The 19,093-nt window shown below is 43.1% G+C and overlaps 1 protein-coding gene across 1 annotated transcript; it reads right to left on the bottom strand.

The window, feature by feature from the left end:
* Positions 1-222: 222 nt before the first annotated feature.
* On the bottom strand, positions 223-18,868 carry LOC119249393 (zinc finger protein 180). The gene is made up of 5 exons (XM_037516695.2): positions 18,694-18,868; positions 16,167-16,246; positions 9,357-9,431; positions 5,099-5,225; positions 223-4,020 (listed from the first exon to the last, which is right to left on the bottom strand). Exons 2-5 carry the CDS (start codon positions 16,215-16,217, stop codon positions 2,282-2,284), a joined length of 1,992 nt encoding a protein of 663 aa, XP_037372592.1. The 5' UTR covers positions 16,218-16,246; positions 18,694-18,868; the 3' UTR covers positions 223-2,281.
* Positions 18,869-19,093: the final 225 nt, after the last annotated feature.

Below are 19,093 nucleotides of genomic sequence, written 5' to 3'. Positions count from 1 at the left end.
CACCTTTTAAAAGATAGTCTTCATACAAAGGGAAATTAGTGAGCAAATGATAGATGTAAACATTTTATTTTTTAATCCATTTCACTTAAAAACACTTGGCAACCAAAAGTCACCACCCAGGAAATGACAGAATACTTGTCACTTAGTGCTCACAGATCACCCGTTCAACTGGTCCAGGAACACATTCACTTCAAAATAACTTTTTGCAGATTTACAACATTTTCAACATTTAGTGAAGAGGTTACTTTGCAATGTTACTTTTCAAAAGTGAAATATTTAGAGCCCCTAATTCTTAGCCCAGTTGGTTCCATATTCATTTTTTTTAAGATTTATTTATGCATATAAGAACTGGGGTACAGGCCAGAGAGATGATTCACCAGAGACAGAGTGGGGAGCAGAACAGACAGATCTACTGAAACACACTGCTGAGGGGAGTAGTAGGTGACACAGGAGAGGTCTGCTGTGCCCAGCTCCCTGGCTGGGTTTGAACTCATGCTGCAGTTGCTGCAGCTTCATAGTGCTGACACCTAACCTATTGCACCACAAGGCAGGCCCAGTTTCATACTCATTTGTACAGCCATGGCACCTTGCCTTTAAAGTAAGATTTCGACATGTTCAGTGAAGATCACTGACATTGATTTGACCTATAACTGGGAGGTGAGGAAGCTTATTCAGGCCCTGTTGCTATACTAAGATTTCCCACAATTGTCTGTCCTCCTCAAAAATCATTGTATGAAGAATCCCTGGTGTTCCTCTATCTGTGCATTCATGGGTTAAAGATTTTCTTGGATGGGGAGCCAGTTTTCCAAATATCCATAACAGTCCCCATACAATTTCAGTCACTGCCATGTGTGTGCTACACTCTCTGACTTAATCCTCCTAGAAATGGCTCCACTGAGGGTCATCCACAGGGAGAGAATTTAACTATGGGTGCCACATTAAGTATCTCTTTGCTCAGGGAAACTGACCTCTATTCTCTGCTCTCTGAATTCAACTCTCAACATAATTTTAAGTAACACTGTTAACAATTTATAATTTAAGAACAAAGACCAGGAAGACATTTAAGCAAATATGAAAGAAATGAAAATAAACAAGTAAAAAGCAATGAGTAGCTACAAATCCTACCTCACTAAAAAAGCATTCTTGCAAATTTCTAGACAGGGCAGTGCCATCCCAGAATAAGAGGACACTCACATTAGGGGATATATCCCTAAAAGGACAATACTACATGAGAGGGGGATGGAAAAGCACCTTAAAAATAGAACTCCTTTATGCTTGTTTGAAAATACGGGGAAAAGTTCCCTTGCCCTCTGCACTGCCCATGCATTGTCAACCCCTCACAGAAAACCCTTTCTGGTTGAAGTTTCCAGTTCCCCGTTTCTAGAGAAATCTTTTATTTTCAGTGAGGAATATCCCTGGGAATCTAAGTCTGAAGAGTGACCTGCTCATTCGAATCCAAATAGAAATCTCAAAACCCTGAGGGATCTTTGCTATCTGGCAATCTTTCTTAAGTGGTTAGACAAAGGAGATGGAAATCTCTGTATTTCTTTTTTTGATTTTGACTAATTTTTACTTGTATTATATGTTATATCAAAATATCATATATCCCAAAAAAGAAAACCAGGCATAACTGTAACAATGAAATATACAGACCCAGAATCCCTTTCAATTCTAAGGCATGATACACGAATATCATGACAATTCTAGAAATGAATGTTCTATATTCTTGTCCTGCATTTTAAACTTCATGTCAAAGTCATTTCCTCAAAATTTATGAGTTTTATCACAAGAAAAAGTGCCATATGAAACAGTAATAACTGGGGAAATCATGCCATAAAATCTTACATTGAAATTCTGTTTTCCAATCTAAGTTCTGATAACTTCAGCAAGTTTCCAATCCCAGCAAGAAGTCTAGCAGTGTTAGCATTCTCATTTACTCTTTATTGGGGGAAAAAAAGGTCTACTTCACCGGCCTTTACTCCATAGCATACTGTCCATTTAAAGGTAAATCTCTCAGATTCATATTGGACAGTTTTCTGGAAGAAAAAGTGCTCACATTTACTATTTTTGTGGGACCATGTCACACGGGCCATGTTTGACTTTGTATATGAAATTGCTAAGGCTGTGATTCAGTTTCTCCCTTGTGTCTTCAGGATAAATTTCCAGACACAAAACAACAGAGGACTGAGAGCTTTCCACATAATTTTTATGCTAATTCTTTCTAACAGATATACTCCCTTACAAAAGAAAGTGGAATATACTCTGGGTGAAGATTTCCAAACTAGTTACAGTCATAGGGTTTCTCCTCAGTATGTGTTGCCTGATGCCTAATAAGTTTAGAGCTGTTAATGAAAGCTTTCCCACACTGGTTACATGTGAAGGGTTTCTCTCCAGTATGAGTTCTTTGATGTACAATAAGTCGAGCACTCAAACTGAATGTTTTTCCACACTGATTACATTCATACGGTTTCTCTCCAGTATGAGTCCTCTGATGTTGAGTAAGGCATGAGCTCTGCCTGAAGGATTTTCCACACTGACTGCATTCATAGGGCTTTTCTCCAGTATGAGTTCTCTGATGTACAACAAGAACATAACTCTGGCTAAAGGATTTCCCGCATTGATTACATTCGTAGGGTTTTTCTCCAGTATGGGTCCTCTGATGCATAACAAGGTGAGAACTGCGGTTGAAAGATTTCCCACACTCATTACATTCATAAGGTTTCTCCCCAGTATGAGTTCTTTGATGTGCAACAAGCTGAGAGCTCCAGCTAAAAGATTTTCCACACTGGTTACATTCAAAGGGTTTTTCTCCTGTGTGAGTTCTTTGATGGGCAACAAGTTTATAACTCTGACTAAAGGACTTTCCACATTGATTGCACTCATAGGGTTTTTCTCCAGTATGTATTCGTTGATGTGCAATAAGTTTATAGCTCTGGATAAATGATTTTCCACACTGATTGCATTCATAGGGCTTTTCTCCAGTATGTGTTCTTTGATGTGCAATAAGTTTATAGCTCTGCCTGAATGACTTTCCACATTGACTGCATTCATAAGGTTTCTCCCCAGTATGAGTTCTTTGATGCACAACAAGGACATAACTCTGGCTAAAGGATTTCCCACACTGATTACATCTGTATGGTTTCTCCCCAGTATGAGTTCTCTGATGGGAAACGAGGTGAGAACTCCGGCTGAAAGACTTCCCACACTCATTACATTCATAAGGTTTCTCCCCTGTGTGAGTTCTCTGATGTGCAACAAGATGAGAGCTCCAGCTGAAGCATTTCCCACACTGATTACATTCAAAGGGCTTCTCTTCAGAATGATTTCTTATATTTTGAGTAAGGGATGAACTCTGAGAAGATTTACATTTATATTGATTCTCTTCAATAGGAATTTTCTCTTGTTCATTATGGCATAGGCCATGATGCAAAACTTGTCCACATTCCTTAAAATCAAAGGACTTTCCTCTTGCATGTATTTTCTCATGCATACTTAAGTGCTCACTATCACTAAAAGACTGAATACTATCACTAAACTCATAGGATTTATCTTCTGTTTGAGTTCTTGTAAACTGAATAAGGTGAATGCTGTGGGAGTGGTTTCCACACTCATTGTTTTCATAGAGTTTTTCACTATCATTAATCATCTGATGACTGCTTACAACAGAATTAAGGTGTAATTTCTTAAAATGTGAGGCATGTTTACGAAAATGGTTTTTTATGGGTAACATCTGGCTTGAAAGACTGGAATTCAGACCACTTTTCTCCTCATTTTCATCGCTCTTACAGACTATTTCATGAGTAATAGCTTTCCTTTGAGTGAATGCCACTTCCTTCAAAAGCCTCTCTTGTTTTTCCTGTTGCTTCCCCAAATGGTCCTTACAATCCCAAATTTCTTCACATGAAGACAACCATGGATCATCTCTTGTTAACTTTTCCATCTTCACTTCATGGGATGGTTTGTTATCAAAAATGCTCTGCTTTGATGTGTAGTCTCTTTTTCCAAGCACAGTTGCCAAGTCTGGAAGAAAGCAATATAAAATATTGCAGCCAAAAAGTATTAGAGCTGGAACAGGAGGAGGAAAAATACATGTGGATTTCAGTTACGGAGTTATAACTTGGATTGGGAAATAAAAGAGCAGGATAAATCAGTAAAGCAGCAACAATCTTAGCCCAATAGTATAACAGGACATTAAAATGTAGTACATGCTATCTTAATCTTAGTTTTCTGAAAATAGGCATTAATGCCAATGTTCTCCATATTCCAAAATAAGATCACTTACACAGTACCTGCCCTACTATCAAACCAACTTTGCAATCATTAGCAAAGAAAATCACCCTCTTTATTGCCAAACACATCTTCACTAAACTAGAAATTATTGTCTATATTTCCAGGAAATTTCTAAGGTATAAAACTAGCTAGCATAGCCTATGTCAGTAATGCACAAACTTCCTATTCATTTTGTGAACCAAGAAAATGAATAGGGACACTTATTCTAGGTTCCCAAAATGCCTTAAGGGCTAATATGACCCTGTGTTTTCCTGTGATTTCAAATGAGATAGAATACAGGTTAGCTTAGAAGCTGAAAGTAAGGTAGATACTTTGAAAGCGAGGTCAAATAATAAAGGGTGCACCTGGAAAAAGTGGTGATACACACAATTGACTTGGTCTGGGAGATAGCAAAAAGGTAGCATCCCCAATGGGGAGTTCCCAAAAAAACCTATACCAGTAAGTTCTTACCTGAATAAGTTTGTTGGCAAATTCTTTTTATACTTATCTACTTGTTCCAATTACGATACTGAGTCTAGTTTGAAAAGCTGAAAGGCATTGGATTTTGGGTGTTTGGGCTGGGGACAAAAGAAAATCACTACAGAATTTCTCTTTGGCTTTCAGGAAACATGAAGACTGAACAAAGTCAAACTCATAAAGTTGTACCTTTTCTATGCTGCAAATTAAAATTAAATCCTTCCTAGGTAATAACAAAGCACAAACTCAATGGCCAAAATCATTTAAGCCTCAGAACTCCATCTCTCTTAATCAATGGAAGTGAGAAATAACTTCAACATACAGATTTCATTACAGAGGACTGTATTCTTACCCCAAGAGACCAGGTCCCTGTCGTTATCCAGGATCACATCTCTGTCCACAGTCCTCTGAGCAGAGTTCAAAATGCACTCTTCCTCTTGAGTGAAGTCCACAGTCACAATTTTTAAGTTCACTCCTTCCTAAAACAGGATACACATTCCTGCTCAGCTGGGCATCATTTCCTTCCAATGTTCACAGAGAAGGAAAAGTTTCACAGATGGAAGACTGAAAACTGGGTGATCTAGATGCTGTACTGAGATTGTCAGTGTCCAAAGGATTCTAGTATAAGGGTACAGATGCCTTCTAGGTGAGCCCCTTTGGGTTTTAAATGCTGGACCTTTTTTTTTTTACCATCCCAAAGAGGAACACTAGATGAGAACTGATATAAATTGTTTTCTCTCTTTACAGAAAAAGCTTATTTATTTTTTACAGGTGAATATAGAATTTTCACTTTGGAAGTCCATCTAAACTCACAAGAAATGAACAGAATTATATTTAGCAAATTTTGTCTGATAAAGACCAAAGCAATTATTTTAGGCTTTGCAAGTCACAAAGTTTCTGTCACAACCACTCAGCTCTGCTGCTGTAGCAAGAAAGCAGCCACAGGAAATATATAAACAAGCAGGTGTAGCTATATCACAATAAACTGTATTTACAGAAAGAAGTGGTAGGCCAGCATTGGTCCACTGATGCCTGAAACAGAAAATTAAATCTGGGCCTTAGTGAAAGGCAGTATGTAGAGAGTAAGAGCACTGGATTTGAGACAAGAGACTTGGGTTTTCTTACCATGAAGAGAATGTTTGAATTAAAAAAGAAAAAAAAAATATATATATACACACACACACAACTTGGTGTTGTCTTTTAATGCTGTATTCCATCTCTATTTATTAGGTTTCATTCTACATGACTCTTTGAGTTGTTGAGTAAACTAACTGGATGATATATGGAAAGCCATCAGCAGAGCTGGTGAACAAAGAAAGGCTGGTGATTATTATTAGGATTATTAGCTGAGAATTCTGACAAATTAATTAACAGCCAATGTGACCTTTTTCCTGACAGTCTTCAGATGACAGTTTCATTTTGTCCACATTCAGAGCTGCTCTTTAGGGCCCTGAGGAGACACTGTACTAAACGGGTCTCTCCAGCTACCTCTTCTGAGCAGGAATTTGGATCCAAAAGTGCTGAGGGTATTCTGTCCTTACCAAAGGCAACAAGAGTCAGGGAAGTCAAATGCCACCTGCCACTAAAGTCTTTTGAAATAGCCCTGGTGCTTTTAAGCTCTGGTTGATAAACATGACGTGGAGTCCCTGAACCCTACGAAACGCCACGCAAAGTGCTGCTGTGCATGCATTTTTCTAAGTTAGGCACCATGAATTTCACCAAAATCACAAAGGTTTTCATGATCAATGGGGTTAAGAAATATCTGCATACTGTCTCCTGTGTTGAACAGGGAGGGGTCTATCGGTTCTGTTTTTCAACCTCAGCTCTGTGCTTCCTTTTTTTTTTTTTTAATAGAGGCATGTTTATTTATTTATTTATTATATTTGTTTGTTTGTTTTGTTTATACATGCACTGGGTACAGTCAGAAGCGCGGGAGGGTGAGAGAATTCACCAGAGCCAGAGCGGGGAGCAGAGCAGGCAGAAGGACCGAAGTACACTGCTGAGGGGAGCAGCGGGTGGCAGGAGAGGTCTGCGCGCCATGTGGGAACCTCCTCCGGTGGCCGGGGAGCAGCCGGGGATCGAACCGGCGCCGCAGAGGCCGCGGGCAGCTTCGCAACCCAGCGCTCAACCGCTGCGCCACCGGGGAGGCCCTCTGTGCTTCCTTTTAATAAACACTCCCCTTTGCTGTTTAATGTAGGTCCCTTTAATATCAAGTTTGTTCAAATGTCAAATAAATAACAACAAACTAGATGAGCACACTGCTCTATATATTCTCAAAGTCCCGTGGATCTCTATCATATCCTCACCACATTTTCTTATCATTTTCATAATAGTTACCTAGACACTAGACTAAAATCCATGAGGGCAGAACAAGGTATTTACAGTTTGCAGAGTTTAGATTTAAATACTAAGTAAATACTGGGAAGATATTTCAATAAATGAATCAATAGTATCTTAAATCAACTTTGTAATATATCAAAATAACCTGATCCAAACTCTGGTTTAAGTCCTTGCCTCTCACCTGAATTAGACAAGGCCTATCACCTACCCACTGACCCAGTCCTCCAGTGTGTAGATAGGGCTCTTCTGGACTTCTCGCCCTACATATCCTGTTATTCCTCTCTTCTGTACCAATGCCCCACTCCTCAAAATTCCTTCCCAAACCTTCAACTGGACCCTCACAAATGCATTTCTGTAAAATTATATCCTACAGCTTCAACATCCTTCACCAAAAATTCCCCATACAGCCCTGTGTTATCAGCAACCAACACTTCCCCAGGATTCCCTCCTCTGCAGCAGACTCAGGGTAGTCGTGCTCCCCACTCCTGGGGGTCTCAAAGGGGTGAGGGTGTGTGTTCTCCCAGTCACACTGAAACTCAAGCTGTTTACCTCACTTCTTGGGGCCTTGTCTTGCCAACCTCTTAATTACCACCTCCCCCTCATCCACTGAAAACTTACACCTAGATTTATCCTCCAGTTCAAGAGCTTGCATTGTCTCATCTCATCTTGCACTGTCCACACAATCCACTTGTAGAATTTTCCGATAATAACAAAATTAACTGACTTTAAGGAAGCATTAAGTGTGTGGAGTCAAGCAGTGTGCAAAGCGTGTCAGATAAATTATTCATTTAAGTCTCACAGAGTTCCTTTGAAAAAATACTAGTAGCAGCATCATTGTTAGATAAACATCTAGAAGATTAGAGAAATTAAGACATACACCACCCAAGGTCAATAGCTCATTTGCATGGCTTGAGAGGTTATGTTCACATGACCAGCCCAAGCTCCAAGGCCCTCTTAGACCTTAAAAATCACCATAAAGAACTCCACCTCCCAAATCACACATACAGAAATGTCCACTCTTTGATTCCAACATCAAATTATTGTTATTTTTTAATTACATCAGATTGCTCTGCTTTACTTGCTCAGTCACTTCCTTTCTTCTGCTTCCATGCTTTGGAGCCACTGCAGAATTTAAGTAGCCACCATGACTCTTACCAGTCTGTATCATTTTTCTCAGCAACTTCTTTATCTTTTCCATCTGAATTATTCAGTTTAAAGTCTGTGGATCATTTCTTTTATTCTTATTTGATAAATTCGGAAGTTCCCTTTCAACTACCACCTTGACCTATGGAGAATCCATAGGATGTACTTGGCAGATTGCAAGAAAGCAAATTCTGAATGTCAACTTGCTATCTATAGAAAAGAGGTTACAGAGGGCCTCCCTGGTGGCGCAAGGGGTTAAGATGCAGCCTATGAAGCTTTCCGCAGCTACTGCAGCAGGAGTTCAATCCCTGGCCAGGGAGCTACCCACATGGCACAGCAGACCTCTCCTGACTTGCCTGCTGCTCCCCTCAGCAGTGTATTTCAGTCAATCTGCCTGTTCTATTCCCCACTCTGTCTCTGGTGAATTCCCTCACCCCCCACACCTCTGGCCTGTACCCCAGTTCTTGTATGCATAAATAAATAAATCTTTAAAAAAAAAGAAAAGAGGTTATAGAATGCTTCTGAGAAACAAGCAAAAAAAACAAAAAGGCCGCTGGAAAGACTATGATCACTAAATGGTCAACATGGTGCCTTTAGATGGATTATACCTCTTGGACCAGTCTGTTCTCCCATAATCCAAAATCAGCATTTCAAGCCTTTTCCACTGTTGTAAATTCTCTTTCTGTTCCTATTTCTACCTTCTTGCCCAAAAGACAACATCATCTTATTGTTCACAGAGACAAATCAATCCAAGCCTTTAAATAACTTCCTAAACCTTATTCTTCCTAGTCCTTCTTCCTCTATAGAGCAGCTTCATTCTATGTATACTCTGAATTCATTCCTCTGACACTAATGAAGGACTTTGCCTATCACCTTTATCTATTCTCTCTCGATCATTAACTTCTTTTTATCCAATAACTCCTTCTTGCAACCACTTAAACAGAGTCAAAAACAAGGATCCCTCAAACCTCAGTAGTCTTTGTAGCTATACCCTCTTGAAGCTTTCACACCATAATCATATTTCTTGTAGGAGCTGCCCACTCTTACCTCTATTTCCTCACTTTCTACTCACTTCCCAGTTAACCTGGTTTGTCGTGCATGTTGTAAAGAAGCTGTGTCCAGCTCACCTGGGCTGGGGGAGCCAAGGACCCAGCATCTTCTCTCTCGACCTTGATGATTACTTCCTGAGGAAGAAGAGACTCCTGGCAAGGCAAACAGACAAGAAAAAAAAACAATCAGGGAGCTACGTCCGGATCAACATTCCCACTGTGAGTAGGTGAGGGTCTGACATGCAACTTCTTTTAACCCATCCCTACTATCAAACTTTGGCTCCCTTCCAAGGGTGTGCTCAAGCTAGCCATGTGAAGAGAGAGGGGACATCTGGATGAGCTCTGAGACAGCTGTCATGGGCATAAGGATTTGGGGATCTTCCAGACCAGCCTGGCTACCAGTTGATAGGAACCCAGTGAGTGATTCCAGGTACTGTGTGGAAGAGTCCAGCTAGGCCTTTCGCCTTAAGTCCTGGATCATGGAATTGTAAGCAAATAAGATGGAATGCAGCTTGACCAGAGAACCATAAAGGAGACAGTCAACAAATCAGCTTCACAAATGTTTGGCAAAAAGCATTACCATGAAAGGCACCATCAATAAAGATTATTCTGTTCAGACTTCTTTCCCTTGACTCTCAAGGAATCTCTATTATTTGTAGACATTATTGTATTAAAATTCACCAACAGGGCCTCCCCGGTGGCGCAGTGGTTGAGCGCTGGGTTGCAAAGTTGCCTGCGGCCTCTGCAGCGCCAGTTCCATCCCCAGCTGCTCCCCGGCCACCGGAGGAGGGTCCCACATGGCGCGCAGACCTCTCCTGCCGCCCACTGCTCCCCTCAGCAGTGTACTTCGGTCCTTCTGCCTGCTCTGCTCCCCGCTCTGGCCCTGGTGAATTCTCTCACCCTCCCGCGCTTCTGACTGTACCCGTGCATGTATAAACAAACAAACAAACAAATAAATAAATAATACATGCCTCTTAAAAAAAAAAATCCACCAACAAAGTTTTGTGACTGGTTAATTTATCTTTCCAAATAGATTGGGGGGTTGGGGCCACCCTGGCAACGCAGGTGGTTGAGCGCAGCACTGTGAAGCTGTCTGCAGCCTCTGCAGCATGGGTTCAATCCCGGCCAGCAAGGGAGATACCCACATGGCGCGGCAGACCTCTCCTGTCTCACTCACTGCTCCCCTCAGCAGTGTATTTCAGTCAATCTGCCTGTTCTGTTCCCCACTGTGTCTCTGGTGAATCCTCTCACCCTCCTGCACCTCTGGCCTATACCGCGGTTCTTATATAAATAAATAAATCTTTTTTTTAAAAAAGAAATTTCATTAAAGCATTACATGATTAGGACAAAAATGGGAGGAGGGAGTAAATGCCAAACCTCGTTAAATAAATGATGCTTTGTCCAGGTATCTGAACACTTTTTAGCAGCCAAAATAAGAGATATTTGCATGGACTGATGCATATAAATGGCAATAAGATATCTATAATATAAATTGTTAAGTGAAAAAATTAAGAACAGTTCATTGAATATAAGTAGATTTTTATAGGGTATAAACCTGCACAGAGGAGTCTGGAAGGACAGTCACAAAACCATTAAAAACAGCTATTTTTCAGAAGGGTAGAAGTGGCAGGCAAGTTCATGCCTATGTTTTTTTAAAAAAAGATTTATTTATTTATGCATATAAGAATGGGGGTACAGGCTACAGATGTGGGGGTGAGAGGATTCACCAGAGACAGAGTGGGGAACAGAAAAGGCAGATTGACTGAAATACACTGCAGAGAGGAGCAGCGGGTGAGGCAGGAGCAGTCTGCTACACCATGTGGGTAGCTCCCTGCCTGGGGATCGAACTCACGCTACAGTGGCTGTGAACAGCTCCATGGGTTGCATCTTAACCCCTTGCGCCACCGGGGAGGCGCTCATGCCTATGTTTAATACTGTATTTTTAAAAATATTTATTTTCCTTTAATATTCAGAATCCAGCAAAAATGTTTCCCTCCTAGAAACAAGGTAATTCCTCTGTAGGTTCCTGCAGTTCTTTTGAATAGAGAACAATAACTCACAACCTGTCAAATGCAGACACTGTAATTCAAGTATACTTTGTTTCTTCTTAAATCTTCAAACACTGAAATATTTTGTTATTATTATTCAATTCTTTAATTTCTGAGTCATAAGCTAGAAGGAAACAAAAGATTGTACTTTTTACAGGTGTCTTTTCAACCTAGAGAAAATGTGACTACAGCATTGGGAATGGTTATGAAAAATGGTTAACATTAATATGTTTCAAGTCAGAAGACTTCTTAAAATCTAAAAGCCCCTCTGTAGCTCTCCTGGCTAGGGTAATGTGGGGTATTAAGAGAGTTGGAGCTGCCACTATGTATGGAAGCCCCAGTGGGAAAGCTTGGAGGCCAAGTCATCTGCCGTCCTGTCAAATATAAACACCGGGGTGGTTACACCACCTCAACACTGCTGCGTGGGCATCACGAGCCAGCCCCAGACATCGAAACACAAAAAGCAACAAATCAGACTCACAGTGTCAAGACAATAGGACCAAGACTACAGACCGTGCTAGGGAGCCATGAGCTTTGACTCCAAGCCACTTACAGACTCACGCACGTTATGGCAAGTTGAGAGAAACTGCATCCCTAAAGCATGACAATGCCCAAGAGCGCCTTTCCTTTAGCAGAAGAGGTGGATGTGGAACTCTAACAATCTAAAGGCCAGAAGTTAGGTGATTCTAACAAACAAAAAAACTGGGAATGAGAAAAGTTCCCCAAGAAAGGAAAACTTACAAATACTAGCATGTATTTTACAGTATTACATACACTTCCAGTTTAACTGCTTTTATAAACAAATGAAATAAATTCAGTTAAGAAACCATGGCAAAAACTGAAACACATCATGTTTCTAACTCAGCTGGCACTGGTGGAAGCAAAACTCCAGAATGTTTGCTATCGATTCTACCACTTTGCCCTGCTTTCGTTTGTGTGGCACATATACTTATAGCTTAGGTTTTTTTTTTTTTTTTAAAGATTTATTTATTTATGCACACACGAATTGGGGTACAGGCCAGAGATACGGGGTTGAGAGGATTCACATGAGACAGAGTGGGGAACAGAACAGGCAGATCGACGGAAATACACTGCTGAGGGAGCAGCGGGCAAGTCAGGAGAGGTCTGCTGCGCCATGTGGGTTGCTCCCTGACCGGGGATCAAACTCCTGCTGCAGTGGCTGGAAATAGCTTCACAGGTTGCATCTTAACCCCTTGTGCCACCAGCGAGGCCCCTAGCTTAGGTTTTTTGTCCAACTCTTCCAATGAGAGTGGGCTCCAGAAGAGGGGAGCTCTCTTCTCTCCTTTTTACCATGGTCTTACTGGGCTTCAATCAGCACTGACACATAGTAAGTACTTCATAAATATGCTGACAAGTAAAACTGCTCCTGAGAAGGGACACGGAATGTGCTATACACGTCTTCACCTCCATTCCTGTGTCCCTGAAGCACCAAATCCTGCTGCACACAAGTCCCAACTCTGGTTAGCTCACCCTCTGCTCTCTCCTCAAAAAATTCAAAGCTGCAGCCCTACTCCACACTTAATTCTCTTAAACTAAACACTCAAAACTGTCTTGGAACAAAAGCCTGTGAATACATACATGTACTACATACTTTCCACTTTGATTCTATCTAGAGCACTGAAGAATGTCTCCTGGGGTTTCCTTCTGATGTCACCTGTCACTTGCCTGGTAGTTTTAAAAATACATAAGTACTTCAACATGGAATACCCCACACAATTATCTGAATTTTTTGAAGAAATGCATGATACATCTATTTCACCAATGTAAAAATTAATTAAGGATAATGAAATTCAGTGAACTCATTTAGGTCCAGTGATGGTCCAAACACTGGTTCTCTGATCCAAACTCCTCCCATTTCCACACTCAAGGCCTAGGTCAAATGTCCCCTCTTCTATAATGTGAGTGCAAAGTCTCATCTCATCTTCCCGTGGGATTTCTTTGCTATTTTTATTGAATGTTTATTGTGTTGGTAAAGTCATTTACCTGCTGGAATATACACTTCCATCTCCATGTATCGCTCCCGGAGCCACAAATTCTATACTATAAAGAACTGTGTATTTTTCATCTTTGTATTCTCCTCAGTAATGAGTGGGAGTCCAGTGAGAACCATCTGAATCTGACATATCCAGAGCTATGTCAAGGTTTGGAAGGAGAAGCCTCTAACCCCCACTACTCTGTACTCTACACATTTTCATTTACTTTTCACTATCAGCAACTTATTAAGTTATTTTACACATTCGTTGCAGTGTGCCTGACAAATGAGAACTAAGTATATTTAAGGTGTGCACAGCTTAAACAGTGTGAAATGAGCATTATAGTCAGCTAACGAATACAATCGCCACCTCACACAGTTGTGATTTTTTTGGTGTGTGGTGAGAACACTTAAGATCTACTCTTTTGGCAAATTTCAAGGACTCAATTGAGTGTCTTTAACAACCTCCATTAGTTCCCCAGGACTTAATCATACTGCATAACTGAGTCTTCGTTCTCTTTCATCCACATATCCCATTCTCCCCACCACCCCAGGCAACCACCAGAGCCTCACACAGGGCCTTGCACCAGTTAGGCAGTCAACACCGACGTAATGACAGTAGAGATAATCATGAACAGACAGCTAATTCAATCAAATCACATACGAGAAAATGGCCAAAGGGTCATGAAGATTCCCAGAAAACACCCCACAACTGCTAGCTTAAAGCACATCAAGTTCATAACAAAACACTGTACCTGTAGCTTTGACAAATGATGTGAAGCTAAATTTATATTTGCACTACTCCCTCCAAAACTCTTGCATGTGTGTACATGGGACCACATACAAAAATCACTGACAGTAGTGCTATCTGGAACAGCCAAAAATTGAACACTAAATATCTAATAACCTTTAAAACCTGGGGGGAATCTCCAAGTTAAAATTTGGGCCCAGGGTGTGTGCATTAGTGTCAAATGTCATTGCCCCCAGACCCTCAAGATGGAGAGAGGGAGCGAGGGAGCACATGTGCATTCCCCTTCCAGAGTTGAGGTGAAAAGCATGGATGCCATGCCATTATTACACTTACTTATCTGATCCACTCCATGAGTAACAAACCTCCCACCCCAACCCTGCCACTTGCTCTCTCACACAGAGGTTCCTTAGCCCACAAGGGATCTGTCACCTCTGCCAAAGGGTCCTCCTCACCCTGCTCAGGCTGTGACATAGCACAGCAGGCAGCCTAATGGCTTCAGGGCTGAGTTGTTCAGGGAGGGGAGAGATTCCAATTTAACACTTTTCAGAGATTTGATGTTTTCAAAGAATATTTGCTATAGAAAAATGCTTGCAACTGTTCATTTCACCTTAAGATGCACTGTATAAAAGCATGAAAAAAGTAACTGAAAACATAAAGTCACTTGACTGTAACTTGGACAATCTGTTTCCTGTTTTATGTGTTTCACAGTCTCGAATGTTTTCTGTAAACACACCAACTAAACCCTTTTTGGAAAGGGATTTTAAAATGCTATTTACTTCACATAGATCATAAATGTCTTTTTATGTCAGGATTACAAACATACTGTCAAATTTTCTGAGACAAGCGGACAAGAAAGCAAAGCTGTCTTCAGAGACTCTGTCCTGTACAGCAGGCATCTGCCGCCTGAAGGAAAAGTTACTGTTTTCATACTCACTGATGACCAAAGAGTCAAATAAAAGATTTAACATTGGGGACCCAGCCTTTGCATCTCATCCTGCATTGCTTTCCTTCAGCATCAGCACATCTTTAGGTCAGGACAACTTACAAGTCCTTCCTAGCAAGAAAAATTACATTTTTAAAATAATATGTGTTTTTTAACTTTTTTTTAACTTGAAATAACATTGCTTTGCAATATTAAATATGACTTAGAGGTAAGATCCCTTTCAGATGTTGTTAAAAACAATTACATTCCTTAAAAAAAGAAATATATAATCGGTGGAATACTATATAACCATGAAAAAGATACAGTGGCTTTTGATAAAATGGATGAATCTACAGGTGATTATGTTAAGGGAAGTGTCAGAAAGTGAAAGATGGGATGGTTTCACTCATCTGTGGAATATAAATAACCTTAAAACATACACAGGCAAAATATAGCAGGAACAAATCTTGAACATAGTCAAAGAACTTAATGGTTACCAAGGGAGAGGGAAGGGGAGGAGGGAAGCAGAGAAGGTATTTGCACAGGTAGTTTGGTGGAGGGTGAGTGGAATATGTACATATAAGGCGAAGCAAAAATGTAACCCCCAAGTTAAAATTAAAAATTACATAAAAAGAACAATTTATTCTTAATGTCAATGACTTACCATCCCTACCTATATAAACTAAAAAATCCAAACTTGTATTTATTAAAATAACTCTCAGAATAAAATCTGCCAGACTGCCTTCCAGATTCAAATCACAACTTTTGATTATCTGATAAATTCTTTGTCTAACTATTGCTACAACTTTACGTTCAGTTAACAGTAAGTCAGCATTCTCATGTCCACGGACACAGTATTCCTTTCATTGAACCTCAATTCATTTAGCTCTCCCCTTGTAATTTCCATTTGGGCTATTTTCAATTCATTCTCAAACAAAGCTGTGAATTGCTGGGGGCTTTCAACAAAGGACGCCAAATGCCTCACAGAAAGAGTTACCTGGGTTGAATGGTGAGGAAATGCAAGGAGATTCAAACCATGTACAGTGTGTACGTGTCAGAAGCCGTCAGGAGGTATCAAACAGAGCTGGGAAGGCTCCCAAGCCCCGAGGGTTGGGCTGTGGGCATGAGTGGCAATCAGCTCTGTGTCTCACAGGAGAAGGGAAGCTCCACTCACCTGTGCGCAGACCTTCAGGGGTTCTGGGGGCTTCTCATCCTGTTCTTCCATGCTCTCCTCCAGGCCCGGGGGTTGAGGTCCTGAGCACAAGAGGTAAAGCCCTAAGAACAGCACCCTCCAGCAGGTCCCCCTGCATTATCTGCTTCCCAGGAGTACTCACTCTGGCAAATGTGCTTCTAGAGGTTTCTGCCCAAATGCCTTTGCATGCACGGAGAGCTTCTGTCCCTCCCACAGGCTATGACTGAGCTTTTACCTAGTTCCTAAACTCTCAAAGGTCTTTGGCCCACCTACCCATAAGCCAGCCTCAGCTTTCCATCTACTGCCAAAATCTGAAACATCTCTCCGTCCCTCTCTATCCCACTAGGTCCTGGGATCCCTACAAACAGCACATGCATTGAGAATCCCCTGCGATGCACTCCTTCCACCCAGGCCTGCGTCTGCAGCCCCAAACCAGCACCTCTTCCCAGGGCAAGCAGCAGGATCTGGGCTAGAGTGCCCAGAGTCACACTCCTGGAATAAACACACACAGCTCATGACACAGGTGTGCCCCTCCCAGGGGCCAATCCAGTGATTAAGACTGATCCTATATGCTTCATTAACCAGGCCTGGCCCTCTGCAAACTCTCCTAAGCACCTCCTTCCTGCGCAAACAGCCAAGTGTAGGTACAGAACTCAGCTGCTCTCAGGACTAGGCCACAACAGAACATCGCCAGCCCATATCCCCATCCCAAGTCCCCAGGTTCTGAGATTATATTGCTAGCTCCCTGGCCTGGCTGTGCCACCAATCTGGGTGTCCTTGGGACCTAACTGGCAACAGAGACTGGACAGGGGCCTCAGGACAAATACCAGTACCTGGAGGCCATGGGCAGCCCCATCCGCCTACCCCTCCGGATTTGCATCTCAGTAGCTCAGTTGTCTTCATACCAATCACTGTTTCTGGGTCAGAGAAAAGACCAGCCCCTGGCGAATCCCACCCTCTCTTCCTCCTACCCACCCCCTCTCTGCCACAGTATTCACGATGTTGTACCCTGGACCTGTGCCCAAATCCAGTTTCTGCCACCAATCTCCAAAGGCCCCTACTCGAGTCTCCAGTCCCAACTCCAGCCCAAACATCTTCCTAGGCACCTGCAGCTCAGGGAGAGCCTGTCCTTCCATCCAGGCATTGTCAGGCTGTGACTGGGGCGACATCTGCACTGGGGCAACCCAGCGCCCACTGTCCAAAACCCACTGCAGCTTCTTGTTTCTCACCCAAACACCTGTGCACCTGAGCAGAGGGCTCTACTTCTCTGCCACCCTGAATCTTCAGTTGCTCCCTTCACTGAGGGTATCCTCAGACAAGAACAGGGTCCTAGCACTATCCAGGCTTCCCCATTCCGCCAAAAGTTAGGGCAAGTGCAGAATGTGGCTGGAGCAGCCTCCACCCTACCGAGACCAGAGGCTGCAGCTCCACCTGGGGCCTCAGGCTTCTCTTCCAACAGCCACTGCACAGAGTCAAGTGTACCTTCCTCCTGCTGGCACACCCATGCATGCACAGGGCAGGCTCATGCCCACAACTTGCATTCAGGACCCAGGTCATCTCCCTTTTCCTAAGATGAGAAACTGTATCCCCACTCGCTTACTTGGGGCACCAATGGCACCCATACCCATAATCTTCCTGAGGGTTCTGGGGTCATCTGCCCCACCGCCTGACTGCCACCAGAACATTAGGGCACCCAAACTGTAGCTGGGGCGCAGAGCTCAGTCAGCCCCAGGGCTTGGGCATTCACCTAAGGGTTCTCAAGCTCATGAGAGGGCATCACCTATCAGATGGTGTTGGTCCTTCCCCTTCCTCTGGCCCAAACGGGAGCCCCAGGGCGCCATGCAAGGTACAGCCCGTTCCAGGTTGAAATCTGCAGTCAGACTGTCCCTCTGTTAGACCGAGCATCCTCAGGACTGCAAGCAGAGCATGGCACCCTTGAGCAAAGATCCCAGAAACACCCACTTCATAATGGTACTTTCTCCCCAAACTGCTGTTGATTTCACCTCATCTATTGCAACTCTATCCTTTCTGGGCTCAGAATTTTTACCTCCAACCTAGTTTCCACCTAACTTGAATGACGGGCAGAGGATCCCAGGTCTTTCCAAGTTCCTGCATCCCATTCAGACACCCCAGACATGGGCAGGGAACGCCTGGCTAGAATCTGCTTCTAAGTCCCTGGTCCTCCTCCAATCTCGAGTCCCACCGAGGGCTCACTGAAGTAGACTGCCTCTCCCAGGGCAAGAATCTGCAGGGCCAATGTGATCTCTCCACTACCTGGGGCGCCCTCAGTTCTCCAAGAAGAGCAGCGACTGCTACTGGGTCCCAGAACCAAATGCCCAGAATCTCATCTCCCCCTCAAGAGTCCGGGAACCAGAATCTGCAATTGAGTATTCCACCAACCCAGTCATCCTCAGGTCCCCCACTAAACTAAGACCCAGCCTTGGATAGGGGGGAGGCGGGGTTCTCAGGCTCTTCCCACATGCCTGCATAGGACCCGCCTTGCACCAACCTGGGCAGCCTCAGGGCATCCTCAGGGCACCACCTGACCAAGCACCAGTCACGCACGCGCGTAAGACACAGTCCCTGCATCTGCAGTAGCATCAGCCTCACCACCAACTTCCGTGAACCCAGGCCGAAGCGCCGCCCGCGCAGGTCCCAAATTTACTCACACTCCCCGAACCAGGTTCCCGCCTAGACCCTGCGCATGCGCGCCAGAGACGCTCAGCGCTGCCCCGCCCCTCACCAACCTGGGCGTCCGGGGACGAGCGGCCCGGGTGAGGCTCGCCTCAGCCTCGGTGCCCGGCGCCGCCCTGCGGCAGGCCAGACTCGATTTAGCAACCCTCTGCTGCGACTCTGCACAAGACTCGGGTTTAACTGGCTCGGCCCCCTCCCTTGGTCGGCATCCACTA

Source organism: Talpa occidentalis, unplaced genomic scaffold, assembly GCF_014898055.3.
Source record: "Talpa occidentalis isolate TD23 unplaced genomic scaffold, MPIMG_talOcc4v2.1 talOcc4.17, whole genome shotgun sequence".
In the NCBI taxonomy this organism is placed as follows: Eukaryota; Metazoa; Chordata; class Mammalia; order Eulipotyphla; family Talpidae; genus Talpa; species Talpa occidentalis.
This window is presented reverse-complemented; position numbering and strand designations above follow the sequence as displayed.

Bases quoted from the DNA above. Each gene is read 5' to 3' on its own strand.
- LOC119249393 (XM_037516695.2), bottom strand. From the start codon at position 16,217: ATGGAAGAACAGGATGAGAAGCCCCCAGAACCCCTGAAGGTCTGCGCA. The intron at 9,432-16,166 runs GTGAGTGGAGCT...TTGCCTTGCCAG, and splicing joins CCCTGAAGGTCTGCGCACAG to GAGTCTCTTCTTCCTCAGGA. The intron at 4,021-5,098 runs GTAAGAATACAG...GCTTTCTTCCAG, and splicing joins CAGGGACCTGGTCTCTTGGG to ACTTGGCAACTGTGCTTGGA.